The 16,450-nt window shown below is 49.1% G+C and overlaps 1 protein-coding gene across 2 annotated transcripts in view; it reads right to left on the bottom strand.

Moving 5' to 3' along the window:
• Nucleotides 1-16,450, bottom strand: part of RBM19 (RNA binding motif protein 19) — a 1,396,549-nt gene that overhangs the window by 708,460 nt on the left and 671,639 nt on the right. For both annotated transcript variants that reach the window (XM_069619226.1, XM_069619227.1), the window contains exon 19: nucleotides 3,846-3,925. In XM_069619226.1, the coding sequence (XP_069475327.1) occupies nucleotides 3,846-3,925 (80 nt within the window). The remainder of the gene's footprint in view (nucleotides 1-3,845; nucleotides 3,926-16,450) is intronic.

Raw genomic sequence — 16,450 nt, 5'->3', positions numbered from 1 at the left:
GGGCAGGGTGCCGTAACCAGTTCCTTCACTGGATAAGGGTGCAGGCCTCTTGACCTCAGAGGACTGCTTTCCGTCGTTAACTGCACGAACGGTAAGTTCTGGGTGCTTCAAATGTCTTAAAAGTCTTTTGTAATGATATCTCTTGTTTTGCAGAGTTCCGGCGATGGCGGATGGCGGGCTGATGAGAGTTGAGGATCGAACCCGCGTGAGGAATAGAAGCGCCTGGAAGCACGTAGGTAAGCGCTTGTAGCCTGCTTCACGATGCGCACTAACTGTCCCTTTTATCTTGCAGGTACAAGTTTGGAGCTTTAGAGAAGCTGAAGGGTGCTGGAATACCCACTGGATTCGGCGTGGGAAGGAGTGATGGCACGTGAGTAATAAAGTTGCCCAATGTCTTTAAACGCACCTTCTTTTGTCTTTCAGATGCGGGATGCAGCGCCGAAGGCCTCCGGAGCGTGCGAAGACCTGGTAAGCTTTTGTCTTTCAGATGCCGGAATGCAGTGCAAAGACCTCCGGAACATGCGAAGAGTAGGTAAGCCTTTGTCTTTCAGATGCCGGAATGCAGCGCGAGGCGTTGGTGACAGCCGATGGACCAGGTAAGAGATGCGCTGCCACTGAAGACCGTAGTGCTAACCTGTTCTTTCTTTGTCTTTACAGGTGCTGCTGAAGACTGGATTCCAGGATGGTAAGCCTTTGTTTCCTTAGGCCCAGGATCAGAAGCAGAAGACACGATGAGCGTTCTGCTGCAGAGAATGCAGAATAACGCAAAGCAAGATTCATCCATCGGGTGTGGTTTAAATAGCCTCCTGTAGTGCTTATATGTCTCCTTCCACAGCCACGCCTAGGTAAGAAAAGAGTTCCTGCTTTCCAGAAGAGTTCCAGTGTTCTGAACCTAGGGATTGGCTCCTGCCCCACCCAACAGGAAAAGTAGTCCCAAACAGAAGAGGATCAGGGGCTCAACTGGCAGGTAAGTAAGCAGCATGGTCTGCTGCAGGTAAGTCCACCCAAGCATTATGAGCCCGGCGCTTTCAGCGCTGGGACTGGGCATCTTTATGAGCCTGGTGCCCCTGGCGCCAGGACAGGGTCCAAAAGGTCCCAATTGGGACTGGCTGGCACTCGGAACCGGGGTTATGGGTCTGCTTCCAAGGGAGTCGGGCAAGTCCTGATCTTTTGGAAGCAGAGATCATGACAGACATGGCCTCATGACTGAGCTGAAGCGGCTGCGGCGTTGCCTGAGGGCAAAGAGGAAACAGGTCGAGCAGCCTTGACACCTCGAGTACCTTGTTTTCCACCTCTGGCACTCCTACGGTGGCCCCTTTGACTGGCAGCTCCACTCGCTTTACCAAAGGATGAGTAATAACGAAAGGAACCTCCCCTCCATTGCTATCCCCTAGGACGAAAAGGCAGAGGTTGGCGAACTGCAGCTCCCAACGACTTCGCTGCAGTTTTTGAGGTCTGCAACCTCTCAAGGCTCTCGTCAGCCTTGCTGCCAAAAAGATGTTCCCCGTCAAAGGGCATGTTGAGGAGCCGGGGCTGCACATCAGGAGCAAACCCTGACTTCGCAACCACGCAAACCTGCGTATTACGGTGCTCGCCGCCATGGACCGGCTGACGCAATCTGCTATGTCTAAACCCGACTGAACTGCCTCACACATGGCATCCTTGCCATTCTGAACCATGAACCATGGCAAGGAAACCATCCCGTTCGTCCCCTTCGGGAATATGGTCAGCCGCTAAGGAAACACAGTGTGCGTGAACAAGGCACATACAGAGTTGGCCGCCTGAAGCGCCATACCCCCTGAAGAAAACACTTTCTTCGCCCAGACGTCAAAACGCTTGTCGTCCCGATCAGGAGGGATGGTAGGATACAACGCCTGCTTTGCCGGGGCCGTAGCCGCCTGCACCACCAAACTCTCCGGAGTGGGGTGCTTGGTCAAGTAGCAGGGGTCGCTACTGGCTGGGTGGTATTTTCGCGGCAAAGACTCTCCGGAGCAGTCCAAGCCGCTGCCACCTTCCTCTGTAGAGCCATATGGAACGGCAGTACCGGGTCAGTTGGTGGACCTTGGTCGAGGATATCCGTAAGGTCTACCTGAAGAAAATCCCCTGGGGGAGCAGACCATCCCAAGTACCCGGTGACCCTAGACATAAGGCGCCGGTACGAGGAGTCTGCATGAGTGCCAGGCTCAGGCCTAAAAAACTCCACATCTGGAGAGGTGTCCAGCCCACTGGCATCATGCAGGGACTGCCTCAGGTCCTCAATTTGGCTATGGCCCGAGAGAATCTCGTCTGGCACTGTATCAGGAACCATGCCATCATCAGAGCCCTCATCCACCTATGAAATAAACTCAAGATGGCGGTAAGAAGGCACAGAATGTGGAACAAAGCCATGCTTGACCTTGGCCAGAGCCTTTCTAGGGGGTTCCACCGAGCCCCGGGGTACCCCCGTCGAAACAGCCTCGAAAGGCATCGAGGGCGTCGACACAGGCCTTGAGGCCGGAGCCCTGAGAGTGTCCATCGACGGCCTGGGCGCCGATGGTGTCGACAACTTCTTTGGAGGCGGGGCCTCGAAAGAATCCGTCGACGACCTCGGCGCCACCGGCGTCGACGTCTTCCTCGAAGACACCACAGGTGCATACGGTCTTGAATGCGTCGAGGACCGGGACCTGGAACGGGCATGACGAGAACGATTCCCCTTGTCCGAGCGGGACCTCTCCAGCGAATCGTGCCGACCACCCGAGCCCGAAGGCATGCGAGCGGTGTCTCTCAACCGATCACGACCGACCCCACTCGGAGGCGCGGACGACCAGTGCCTTGCGATTCGCTAACATATTCTTCCTAAAGGAAGCCCATTCCTCCGGCGTTGCATGCTTGGTGGGATAAGCGACCCGCCGACGGGCGGAGTCCTCGGATGAGGACGGGGAAGGCGACCGATGACGGTGCTTCCGGGAGTGTCTCGAAGAGGCAGAGGAGTGGTGGGACCGACTCCGGGACCGAGACCCACTGGACTTCGGACGACGATATGGAGAGTCGCCCCTCGAATCGTCTGTCGAAAGCCCCGCAGACCTCGACTTCCGTGGCTTGGACACTTTACATACCGACAACTTCTTCTTGCACTCCCGCAAGGCTTTGGACGTGAGCGACTGGCAGTGGACACAGTCATCCGTGTCATGGGCCTCCCCGAGGCACCAGAGGCAGGTGTTGTGCGAGTCCGTCACCGACATCTTGCACCCACAGTCCCCGCACTTCTTAAAGCCCGGACGCGGGGTGGAAGACGAGGTAGACATCTTCACGACGAATATACTTCACAATACAAACAGGTTCGAAGAACCGAGAAAGAACAGAAACTCCAAAGGGTCGAGGCTCTCCGAAGCGAACACGTTCGCGGAAAAAACGGAACTGAGGCTACAGGCGTCGTGCATCCTACTTATAACATCCAGTGACGTCGGCTGTCGGAGGAGGTCCTCGAGGGCGGCGTATCGACGTCATCGACACAGGACGCAGACGATTTTCCGAAGCAGCACAGCTGTGGTGATTATATGTCATAGATATGGAATATGTGGGAGGACCCAATCCCCGCGAAGTGATGTTTAAGCTGAGCTTTGAAGATAGCAAGATGGTTAGTAGAAACAGATACAGTCAGTCAGGTACCGAGAAGCATGATAATAGACACCTTTTGCAGAGTTGCAGAGAGTGCAGGTAGCAAAGGTTAGGACCTGGGGACGGGAAATATTAGTATCCGGTAGTTGATACATCTGACACGAATGATCAAAGAACACGAAAAGAGCAAACAGCACCCCCACTATTTCTTTCCAAATTCCATATCTTATTTCCAAGATAGTTCTCACCTGTAGCTGACGAATTGCTTTCTGGGCATGTTCTGGCTTCTTGTACTGCACAAAGCCAAACCCCATAGACAGCAAAGCACCTGGGAGAGAATGAATAAGTAAGATAATTTCATCTTAGTAAGTGTGGAAAAGTAAGACAGCAGCAAGAAGAACTAAACAAATTAAAGTGAGCATAATGACGAAGAGACAATAGTAAGAAGGAAAGCAGCTAGGGAAATCAGGTCCCAAAATAGTTTAGATTAGATATCATCTACTTTCCTTACAGGAAAGAGAAATGAACAAAGTGTGGGGCGAATGGAACTATCCAAATAAAGCCCATTGTCGCCAACAGAGAACCCTATTTGCACTCATGGCAGACCGAAGTCCTGTAAAGTTTTTTGATGTAGAAAGGCCCTACACCATCAGTTTAATGCAATAAATAGAAAATGTGCAAGAATTGTAAGCGTAAACATTCGAGACAGTGAAGTTTAATATTATTGGGGTGATTAGTTCACCCTCAATTTACAGGTTTATGACCAAATGGTCAAAAAAGTATCAAAATAAAATATTTAAAGCAAGAAGGGTTTATACAGATCAGACAGTGATGTATAGTAATGCAAGGTATCCCAGTTCCATTCAGCGAGGGCCTGCTCTTAATCGGTATTTAGCAAGAAAATCTATTATGATACTGCATATAAAATATACATCAAGTGCGAGTCAGATATAATTAAGCTCAAAATGTTGTAAAAACAACTATGGCCAAAGCGTTTCCGGATTCTGTATCCATCTTCAGGGCATTCGAGGCTTAATGTTTCAAATATTTCGAATACAGCGTACACCTGTATGGTTTATCTGTATGTTTCTGTGGTGTATCGGCCCTGCCACATGCAGAAAACTTCCTTGTTGAGGCGAAAAGGCTTTGTTTGTTTGGATGGTAGTTCTATGTCTCTGGTGGCCTAGAGGCCAGATCCTTTTGCACCAGAAGTCTTAAACACAATCTCTTATACAAGGGGATACTCACTGAGATAAGGTCATCTTTTGAACTGGAGTGAAACTCCATAGAACACGGGTAGTGCACCTCTTCCTCCCCTTTTTTTCTAGCGAATGGAACTATCCTCATCAGGAGGATAATGCATCCTAGCTGGTGTCTTCCTCAGTAAGAGTTGTGAAGACCAATATAGTAAACTGCAACTAGGGTATGGGGCCCTCGTGACTGTTGTTTAATACCTAGCAGGTTACTCAACTAATGCTTGATGAGGTGTGTGACACGTTGTAGCCCTGCCAAGGGAGGGAGGGAGCCCGACCCCCAACAACCTTCCCCGGTGCCTGTGTGAGGTTGGGCCCCCTCCCAGCACCTCCTTGCCTATTGGAGTGATGGTGGCCCCTGCGTCGAACCAACAGTGGGATGCCGGCAGCAGGATCCGAGGGAGCCCAGCTGCAGGCAAGCAGCAGAACCAACACCACAGGAAGCAGCAAACGTTTCAACCCTAGCTGCAGGTCGTGGCCTGCGTGGCACAAGGAGGTGTCGCAAACACAGCAACACCGGCCGTGAGATGGAGGGATGCATCATCAGCTCCCAGGGCTGATGCAGCATCCTGGAGCAGCAGAGCCTACACAAATAGGGCGCGCCACACGCCCACAGAGGAATTTTCTTTTATAAATAAAGGGGGCATCCCCTCTGGGCTTATTCCGCTAAACCACCAGGGACTTAATATAAAGATTTTACTAGGGGCCCACTAGGCCACCAGGGTTATTACTAAAAGACCTCTTGGAAGGTCGGACAACAGTTCCCCACAGGCTCTTGAGTGGGCCAAGTGACAATTACTGGAAGAAAGCGGTGGGCTTACAGGCCCTTTTGAGCCCGCTATGCCCTTCCCATGACATACCCCCTCAAGGAATGTAAGATATTGGATGAGGTAAGTGGCCAATCCTGGGAGGGGGTGGTGTATTTAAGGAGGAGTGTGAGAATGGTTGAGTGTGGGTTATTTGGGTTAGGACTGGAGTTGATGATGTGCATCTGACAGAACCTAAGCATCTCAGCGTCAGGGTAGAACAAGTACTCCGATTTGTTGTATGTGAATACTCTGACATAACTAGCTGTCAGTGGCCAAACAATAATTGGCAGATATCTAATTGTAGTTGAGGTAAAGGTGGCACCTCAGAGGTGACGCTACAGAGAATTGTGTTAAAATGCAGGATTGAGAACGAGAGCCGGACATGAATTGCCTACATATGGTCAAATGTGTAACACATGACAACTTGCAGAGGGAGAATTCCTCACATGATCCAATTGTAGGTGAGGAGACAGCCATGAATGGACAAAATAGATGACAAAGATGTAGGCTTATATGGGGATTTCCTGATTACGCCCCATTCACAGATCAGATAGAAACCTGTCTGGATAAGACAGGTGTGAAATAATGTCTAGGGTTTTGACTGGAACTACACAAGCCAACCAAAAGCCTAGGGAACATACCCACAAAGTTTGTATGTGGCAGTTCCTGAGTAAGGAAGAAAGTCCTCTTTTACTCACTTTTGTTATTCCTCACGAATGTATGCATGTTCTCACTCAGGACATGACTCTTGTGTCTCTCTCTTTGGGGCCTCCTGGGAATCCCCTGAAGGTGAGGGCTGACAGCTAGCTACACCCTACTTTCCCTGGATCAGTATTAAGACAGTTGTAGTGTTTCTGATTGGTAGCAGCACAGTTTAAAATAGGGCCTGCATGAGTAGTAACCATTTTGCCCCACATGAAGGCCTTTCATCCTCGAGGCTCCCAGAAAGGCGCCTCTAGTGTTGTGAAATCCAATGTCTATGTGGAGACTGGGAAATATCATAAGTGTCATTTCCCAATTTAAGATCGGTAAAGGATCTAAGAAAGGAATGTATGGGTGTGCCTGAAGGGAGACTGCAGTCTGGAAATCCTCTGAAATCATAACTTCTATGGATACCCAAGAATGTTGGTTTGTAGTGACCAGCACTGATTTCCTGGCCACTAAATGTTTGAATGGTGCATGTGTGTATGGTCAGATGTTAGGACTACCCTCTACCCTATGGATTAGCAAAAATGCTGACGCACTGAACCACAAATGTTGTCAACTGCTGGGAGTTGATTCTGAACCAACCAGAAAGAGACTGATCCAAGGACGATGTCAGAAGCTCCTATTCAGCATTTTTTGGACTCTTAAAAACCAGACTGTGAAGCACTGCCCCTTTCCTAAACAGAAGGATCCGGTTTCAGTGCTCTTCTTTGAGAACCAAACACTAAGGGCTTGCCTGTGCTCCTTGACCACTGAACACTGACAGAGTACCACATCTCACCTGATGTCCCAGCTTGGATGTTGCCTCTTCTGTTGTAGCATGACCCAGGCACCATTCTCTTGGCGTGGATAACTCCAGTATTATATTGTATTGCATAAGAACTTGTAAAGCACGAGCTAAGGCCAGAAGGCATCTAGGCGCTAAAACACAGATAGGGGAGACTATCCCGGTCGCCTGAAAATTAGAAGAGATGCGTTTTCATAGTCTAACGCAACCGAAGGTGATCAGCAATGTCTTGAAGGAACATAGGCAGAGAGTTCCACAAAGAAGGTGCCAAAACTGAAAAAGATAATCCCCCGGAACAAGCTTTACAGTATCTCAGAACTCTCTGCAAAACTTGTGAGGAGGATCGCAAAGTTCTGGCAGGCCTGTAGAGAGTAAGCTTTGAGCGAAGATATTCAGCACCAGTGTTATAAATACCACGGTACAAAATGCACAGCATCTTAAACATGATCCAACTCCCAATCAGAAGCCAGTACAGCTGGTGTAACAAGTCTAGAGAATGAGAAAGTTGTGGAGCCCACCAAACAAAGCCAGCCACTTTGCTGAATTCTGCAGGATCTGCAAGCACTGAAGTAAAAACACTGGTTGACCAAGATAGATGCCATTACAGTAGTCAACAGACCCCATAATGGAGGAGCTACCTACCTTAGCCTGAGAATCAGGAGGGAGAAAAGGTCAAATCTACCTCAATACTTTCAATTTAACAAAGCCAGTCTGGCAAACAGAGGAGATTTGAGCTTATCTGGAGCCGCAATAAAGAAGTTCAACACCCAAACATTTAACAGAATCCATGGGCAAGGCACAATGCCCCAGAAAAGCTGCCCTGTAGTCAGCACTCCACGGGGAACAGGGGGGCATGGAAACTCGCCACCAGGACCTCTGTGTTATCCCCATTTAGTTTTAACCAATTCAAGGCCATTCTTGGTGAACCCATCCTTCTTGGTGATTTCAATATCCATATGGATGCTCCTTGTTTCCTCCTCTGTACTCTTTCGTGACCTCTGCGATTCTATCCTTCTCTTTATTCTCCCCTCTGGCCTGACTCACACCACAGGGCACACGCTGGATGCTCTGTTCTCCTTCGACCTCCCCCTCTCCATCCCTCTGACCACTCCCCTCTCCTGGAGTGATCACTCCCTCCTTTCCACCCATCTCTCCCTCTCTACCCCTCAGGCCAAGCCAACTCCAACACTGCCACCTACCTTCTCGGTTATCCGACCCTTGAAACGTGTGTCAGTTGAGACTTTGCTGCCACCTTAACTCCTCCTCCTCTGGCTGACTCGCATACTGACACAGCCCTTTCCATTCTCTACTCTTCTATCTCCGATACTCTGGATGTTCTTGCCGCTGTCATGAGGATCCGCTTGAAGCCCAAAGCCAAGTGCAACTCTTGGTACGACTCCGACCTAGAAACCCTTAAATGGGTGGCTGAGAGGAAATGGCAGGCTTCTTGTACATCGTCTGACAAACTGGCCTGCTCCAAAGACATTACCGGCTCCTTGTCTGAACTAAGAAGAGAGCCCACATCCAAGCCGCCGTATCTATGGCCACTAACAACACGGCAAAACTGTATAAACTCTGCAAGGAGCTTGCCAACCCTGCTGCAGTCTCTACCTCTCCTGTCGCCTCTCAGGCCCTTTGCACAACCCTTGCCTCAAAAACCCAGGACATTCTGTCCACCCTCCCGTCCTCTACTCCTCTTCCCCCTTCTCTCTCCTCTACCTCTGGCACTCCTACAGCTGCCCCACCTCCCACTTTCTCTTCCTTTCCTCTTTTCTCCCCGACGAGGTTTCTAGATAAGTCTGATCTATGAAAGTCTTGTCAAAACAGGTTCTTCCGTGTTTGTCTAAAACCATCAAGGACCACATTGACACCATTGCTCCTGCTCTGGTTAACTTCTGTAACCTCTTTTCTGCCTCTGGAGCCTTCTCCGCCCCTCTGAAGCACTCTCTTGTGCACCCTCTTCTCAAGAAACCCTCATGCCCGTCCAACTACTGCCCGATCTCCATCACTCCTTTCCTGGGCAAACTCCTGGAAAAGCTGGTCATCTCCCAGCTCAATCTGCACACTGATTCTGTTGGATGTCTCCATGACCATCAGCCGCGCTTTAGAGCTGCGAGAAGCACGGAAACTGCTCTCCTGAACATCTGTGATGACCTGCTCTCCAACCTTCACTCTAACATCACTTCTGTCCTCATCCTACTCGATCTGTCTTCTGCCTTTGATACGGTCAACAATGCCATCCTGCTCAACTGTCTCTGTGACAAACTGGGTTTCACCGATCAGGCCCTGGCCTGGCTGACCACCTTCCTCTCGGATCGACCCACCAAGGTCCAGCTTGGGTGCTTCCTTTCCTCTATCTCACTCTCTACCTGTGGTGTTCCCCAGGAGTCTAACCTCTCTCCCTGGCTGTTCAACCAATACCTGGCACCCTTTGCCCACTGCATTGCTGTGCTCTGCTCCAAATTCCAGTGTTCTGCGGATGACACTCAGCTCGCCTTCAGGCGTCCCTCTGCCACCGCCTCTGCTTCTCTCATAACTGTCTGTCCACCATCCAGGAGCAGTGTGCCGCCAATGGTTTCTGCCATAATGCCAGCAAGATTGAAATTCTCCTTATCGGCACACTTGCACCCTCCTTTCATGTCACTCTCTGGCTGGCCTCCGTTGGCCCTCTTCCTGCTCCCACCTGTGAGGCTAGGATCCTCAGGGTCATCTTCGACTCCACACTCTCCTTTTCTCCTCACATCTATGTTGTTTCCAAGAAGTCAAACTACCAACTGCACCTCCTCAGAGGTATTCTTCATGTCCTCTCCTTTCCCAGAAGCTTACTGTCTCTCGAGCTCTGGTTCTCTCTAGGCTTGACTATTGCAACAGCCTCTTTCTAAATCTGCCTGCTTCTACTCTCTGCCTTCTGCAATTCATCCAGAACAGGACTGTGAGATTTGTCCTTGGCCTCAAGCCCTGGGATCGTATCTCTCCAGCTCTGAACTCTCTTCATTGGGTCCCAGTGGCTGCAAGGATTAAATTCAAGGCCCTTTGCATTGTCCACAAGGCTTACTGGGGCCTGGGTCCAAAATACCTTCCAACTCTCGCTCTGTAAATAGCATCCCACTCAGGCTCTTTATCCTCCACCTCCTCCAAATCCCTCAGGGTAAGTCGCTTCTCCAAGCAACAAGTTGGGGGTAAATCTCTTTCCTCGGCAGGAGCCTCCCTCTAGAACAGCCTCCCTTCCAGTCTAAAACTTGAGGAGAACCATCTCCAGTTCCGGAAGCACCTCAAGACCTTCCTCTTTGCTTCTGCCTTTGCTCTTCCTCTCCCCTGCTGATCTGTCTTCCTTGCACCCTGCTCCTGGTTACCCTCTGACTTCGGGCCCAGGTCCATGCTGATCCATTAACTCACCCCCACTGCCGCCTGGTAACCCCAGCACTTGGGTCTGTAACCCTGAGGTCCCCTGACCTGCACTTATCAGACACCCCTTGTCTGCGCATGAAACCTTGCACTTGCCACCCTTCTGGCTGCACTACAAGTTGTTGTCATTTTTATCGCTTGCTTAGCACTTTCCACCTCTCCCCTCCCCCTTGCACTTTCCCACTTCATTCTCCCCTGCACTTGCACGTTCTCAATGTCACTGGGCCTAGTAAAATTGTTGTTTGTCTTCCCCTTGTTTCCCCTCCCTTGCCCCGTTGCGCTCTGAAACACTTTTGTATGAGCACGATACAATTCAAATATCAATCCAGTCCCCAATGGAAGAGAGACAATTCTGCAACTTAGAAGGGGTATCCGACACCAGGGAATTAAGATAGAAAAGAACTTGCGTGTCATATTCATAGGTGTAAAAATGCACCCTATGTTCTGCAATGAGATCAGCTCAAGGGTGCAAGGACAGATTAAACAACACAGTGAGTTTGAGCAGAGCACTGGGGGACACCACATGACAATACCAACAGGGGAAATTTGAAGGGAGGAAGAAACACTGTCTCTAAGCGATCAGCCAGAAAAGATGAAAACCACAGAAGCAGACAGCCTGCAACAACAATCCTTTCCAGACTCTGAAACAGGATCCCATTAACAATAGTATCAAAGGCTGCAAAGTGGTCAAGGAAGATCAGAACATCGACCTCACCGCGGTCCTGAAGCAGGGCAATATCATCAATAATATCACAGATTGTGTGCCCATAAGTGGCCTAAATGCAGACTGAAGCGGGTGAAGGAAACAATTAGATTCAAGAAAATTGGAGAACCGTGGGGTGAAAATGGCATCCAACCACTTCCTGAGGACTGGAAGGAGAGAAATAGGCTAAGAGTTCTCTGCCAAGGAGGTCTCAAGATGGGCCTTCTTTAAAAGTGGGGAAACCACCAGTATAGTAGTGGTGTGCCCTACTGCCCTTTCTTCAAACTGACAACTGGGACCTCAGGCGTGGGGTACTATTGTTGAAACAATGATCTTTAGTTGTTGAGCCTCCGTTTCTTTATCTATATGTCTTCAGGAGGGTCACTGCGACCTCAGCTGGGCTTATTGGTCTGATCAACCTGGTGAAGGTCTTCGTTTGCTGACCATACCCATGTAGATGACAACTATGTTCTTTTCTCATGCTGCTCCAAAGAATCTACCCTGCAGGCCCCTTAGCGATGTGGCCCCCCAACTGATTTTTCTCCTCAAATCTTCTCAGAGGTCCATTGATGTTGATGGAAGTGTTGGTTCTGCTCCTTACAATGCTGCAGTGCTCCAGTGTTGACCCTTGCTGTTAAGATAGATTTCTAAAAACTGGCCTTGTGGACAGATTTCAGGAGGCCACCCTTGTTATAGTGAACAGGGGACTCTGAAATGTTAGCCAAACCCAATCAAGGGAAGCGTGGAGAGTGGTCAAGTCTTAGTCTCAGAAGTGAGTTTGATCCCTTGTGTACAGGCGCGTTATAAATGCCATATCATATCAGTGGTCCACAATGAGTCCACAAGGTGAAAAATGCAATGATTATGCTTAGACAGGCAAGTATAAAAATATTCTATTTATGATAGGCACAAAACATACTAGAAAACTGAATCAAGCAGGTAATACTACCACACAACACTACAGTCACATTTGATTATAGAAATGCATACAATTCACCTGAAAGGAAGGTAAGTAATTATGTAGTAAGGAAAACTAGTTCACAAGAAAGAAGACCCTAACTTTAAAAGTCCCGTCCCTATGTTGAATGGGTACCCAAAAGACACAAAGCTCCTTCTAAGAGAGGGGAGAAAGGCAGGAAGAGTTCTTGTGGTGGTAAACAATCATCCAGAAGACTTCTCAAGGATTGTACAAGTAAGTAAGGCTTGTTATATCATTTAATGTAAGGGAGATAGTGATGGGTGTAAGTATTGCGATTACTCACCACCCATACTCCGATTCTCCCAAGTGACTTGGCAGACCGACTGGGAGTCGCTGGAGGTAGGTTTTCCCGCCGTTGGATACAGGAGAAGGCGCACAGGTGTTGTGGGTGCATGGAAGATTCTGGTAGGGTGCAGGAGCCGAGTGCAGCGCTTTCCGAAGAAGAAATGCAGCAGGCACCGATGCTAGCCTCTTCAGGACACTCTACCAGACAGAAGGATGTGGTTTCAGTGACAGTCATCACACACTGGTGACAGCAGGCATCTCTACAGTCACGATCGAAGAAGACCATCCATGAGAGGATCCCTCGATGCTGGGAAGCAGAAACTTGGCAGGCAGGCGATTTGTAGAACGAGCTGTTGACCACCAAAGTTGCAGACGGAAATGCATAACGGCGTCGCTTCTGGCACAATAGACAAATTCAGAGCTGGTCGGTTCACCAGGTGGTCCAGGGACTATTCCGAAGGCTCAAAGCTGCAAAAACACGAGAAGACATTGAGATTGGTTGGTCCCACCAGTCCAAGGGTCGAAGCACCGCAGAGGGCCTTCTCAGGTTAGTTAATGCAGCAGGTCTCTTCAGGAATCGTCTACAGGTCTTCAGGCGGCTGTACGGCTAGACAGGATACTTGGCTCCAACACAGATCAGATGCAATGGCTGCAGGAGTCTTCTTTTTATCCAAAATCTAGGCTCATGGCAAAAACCAGCCCACCAATGGTAAGGATCTGCACCACTCAGATAGCAATGGTCCATTCAGGGACCACTGTGGTTTTTACTCATGCATGTACACCAGACTTTCGGGCACCAGAGTTGTGGAAAGGGACCAGGTAGTCCCACCCACTTCCTGTGTCAAAACACACATGCCATGCACTGGCCAGCAAAAACAACAGCTTGCTGGCCAAATGCATGACCATAATAGGGATTTCCTGACCTGAGAAGGCAGGAAGAAGTGCAAGAAACAAAATGGCCGAAGGACAAGCAAAAATCCTTGTGGCATTGCCATTTTAGGACACTAGCTATGTTTAGTAGCCAGACGTGATAAACGCAAATATACACATTAAAATAAAAGCAAAATGGTGAAAAAGTAATTGCTGCCACCAGCTAGTCCTTAGGCACATTAAAAAGCAACCAAGTAACCAAGAAATCCCCAGTGCATAAATGCATAAGTGTAGAGTGATACAAAAATCCCCATGCACTGCATTGTAAGAATCTGTGTGCACTGTTTTTAAAAAGTTACCAAAACAGGTTAAAAGTAAAAGTCAAAAGGGAAACAGTTATCCAGTACTGATGGTCTGAAGGACTGATCAGTTTCCCCATGACAAAATTAGCAAAAAAGAGGGCAACCCACACCTCTAGATGGCCTACCCATGTACCTACAACCTACCCGGCCTCAAAACATAGTCCAATTAGCATCCCTGAAATTACCTATTACAGCCGAAGAAACTGTTGAAGCCATTAAATCCTTCAAGAACACGGCGCCGGGCTCGGACAGCTTATCCGCAAAATTCTATAAAAGATATGAGAATGCATTACTTACCGTAAAAGCATTTCTGATGATTGTATCTGCTTAGATTCACATGCTGTGCATAGGTCCGACATCCAGTGGTCACTGCGGAGTATTGCATTTTGTTTTTCGTAGTCGAAAAGGGGACGTCGACAAGGCGTGTCTGAAACACTATCCCTATAGTGACGTGCGTTGTACCCACAATCCCTCACGCGTCGAGGTCCCTCTGTTTGTATTTTTCTGCCCTGAGGGAGCCTTCTAGACGTGAGTGAGTACAGAAAAGAGAGAGATATATAAAGGAAGTCTATGTTCCTTCCATCCGAGCGGGGAGGAAGGGCGGGCGCATGTGAATCTAAGCAGATACAATCATCAGAAATGCTTTTACGGTAAGTAATGCATTCTCTTCTGATGTTTGTTAATCTGCTTAGAATCACATGCTGTGCATAGACTAGCGAGCAGTACCCGGAGTTGGCGGTGGGTTATGAGAAGGAACAGTAGAGAAAAGGTGTCGTAAGACTGCCTGTCCCACCTGGGAGTCAGATCTAGAGTGTGTATCTAGACAGTAGTGTTTTGTAAAGGTGTGCACAGAACTCCAGGTAGCCGCTTTGCAGATGGACTCAAGGGGAACATTTGCAATGAATGCTATGGATGCCCCCGTGCCTCGAGTAGAGTGTGCTCTTGGCCTAAAGGGCAGTTCTCTCTTAGCAAGAGTATAGCAGAGAGTGATGCATTGAACAATCCATCTAGAAATAGTGGATTTTGAAACTGCATCTCCTTCTCTTCCTGCTGCCACCGAGACGAAGAACTGATTAGTCTTCCTCAGTGGTCTGGTTCTTTCCATGTAGAACATGACCGCTCTGCGTACATCTAGTGTGTGCAGAGTCCTTTCTCCCAAATTGGAAGGATTTTGAAAGAACGTTGGTAGTTCTATAGATTGGTTTACGTGGAATTTAGAAATAAATTTCGGAGCAAACCTAGGGTGAGTGCGTAGAACCACTTTATCTTTGTGAACTGTAACCAAGGGGTCTAGAATAGAAAGAGCCTGAAGTTCACTTACTCTCCTGATGGAGGTGATAGCTATTAAAAAAGCAGTCTTAAGCGTGAGGTGTTTAAGAGATGCTTTGTGCATGGGTTCGAATGGAGAGCCCATGAGTCTGGTGAGTACCACATTAAGGTCCCATCCGGGAGCTGGGTCAGCTATCGGGGGGTGTATTCTCTTTACTCCCTCCATGAAGGCCTTTATAACAGGGATCCTCCACCACGACACTTTGAGTTGGGAAGTGGTGTATGCAGAAAGTGCAGCTAGGTGGACTTTAATGGAGTTAAACACTAGACCTGAATCCAATAGGTGGGTGAGGTATAGGACCACATGTGTGGGAGAGCAGTCAATAGGGTTGATGCTTTTACTCCTGCACCAGATGACAAATCTTTTCCACTTGCTAGAATAGCAGTGGCGAGTGTTCGGTTTTCGGGCTTCCCTGAGGATGTCCATGCATCTTTGCGGGAGTTGTAGATGTCCGAACTCTATGATCTCAGGAGCCAAGCTGCTAAGTTCATGTTCTGGGGGCATGGATGCAGAGTCCTGCCTTTGTCCTGAGACAGCATGTTGTACGGGCAGGGGAGTTTTACTGGGGGGGATAGAGACATCTCCATCAAGTGAGCGAACCATGGTTGTCGTGCCCACATTGGGGCCACTAGTATCATGGTCACTTGTTCCTGGTGCATCTTGTGCACCACTTTGTTGAGAAGGGGAGTCGGGGGAAAAGCGTAAACAAATTTCCCTGACCATTGCATCGACAGACCGTTCCCCTTGGATTGGTTCTGGGGGTACCTGGAGGCGTAACTTAGGCATTGTGAGTTTTCCAGGGTTGCGAACAGGTCTATTTCTGGGAATCCCCATTGTGTGAAGACGTCGAAGACGATGTCTTCGTGCAGGCGCCATTCGTACTCTTTGGGCAGGGGGAAATCTCTGCTGAGACTGTCTGCTAGCAGATTGAGTTCCCCGGGTACATGTAGTGATAGTAGGAACATGTCCTGTTTGAGAGCCCACTTCCATATATTCTGGGCCAGCTTGGACAGGCCTGGAGAGTGGGTGCCCCCTTGCTTGTTGATGTAGTACATGGCTGTGGTGCTTTCTGTAAGGACCATTACTGTTTTGCCCTGTAGGTGTTCCTGGAAGGCTCTTAGCGCCTTGAACACAGCTAGTAGCTCCAGTAGATTTATGTGTTTGGATGCTACGTTCGGAGTCCACACTCCGTGAGCAGTCTGATGGGATAGGTGCGCCCCCCATCCTGTGAGGGATGCGTCTGTGGTTAGAGTGGCTTCCGCCGCGGGTGTGGCAAAGGGTTTCCCTTTTTCCATGTTTTCCTTTGTCCACCACCGTAGCGAGAGAACTAAGGCCTGCGAGACCACAACTAGATCCTCCCATAGT

This window comes from Ambystoma mexicanum, chromosome 10 (genome assembly GCF_040938575.1).
Source record: "Ambystoma mexicanum isolate Mex_15411 chromosome 10, UKY_AmexF1_1, whole genome shotgun sequence".
NCBI lineage: Eukaryota > Metazoa > Chordata > Amphibia > Caudata > Ambystomatidae > Ambystoma > Ambystoma mexicanum.
This window is presented reverse-complemented; position numbering and strand designations above follow the sequence as displayed.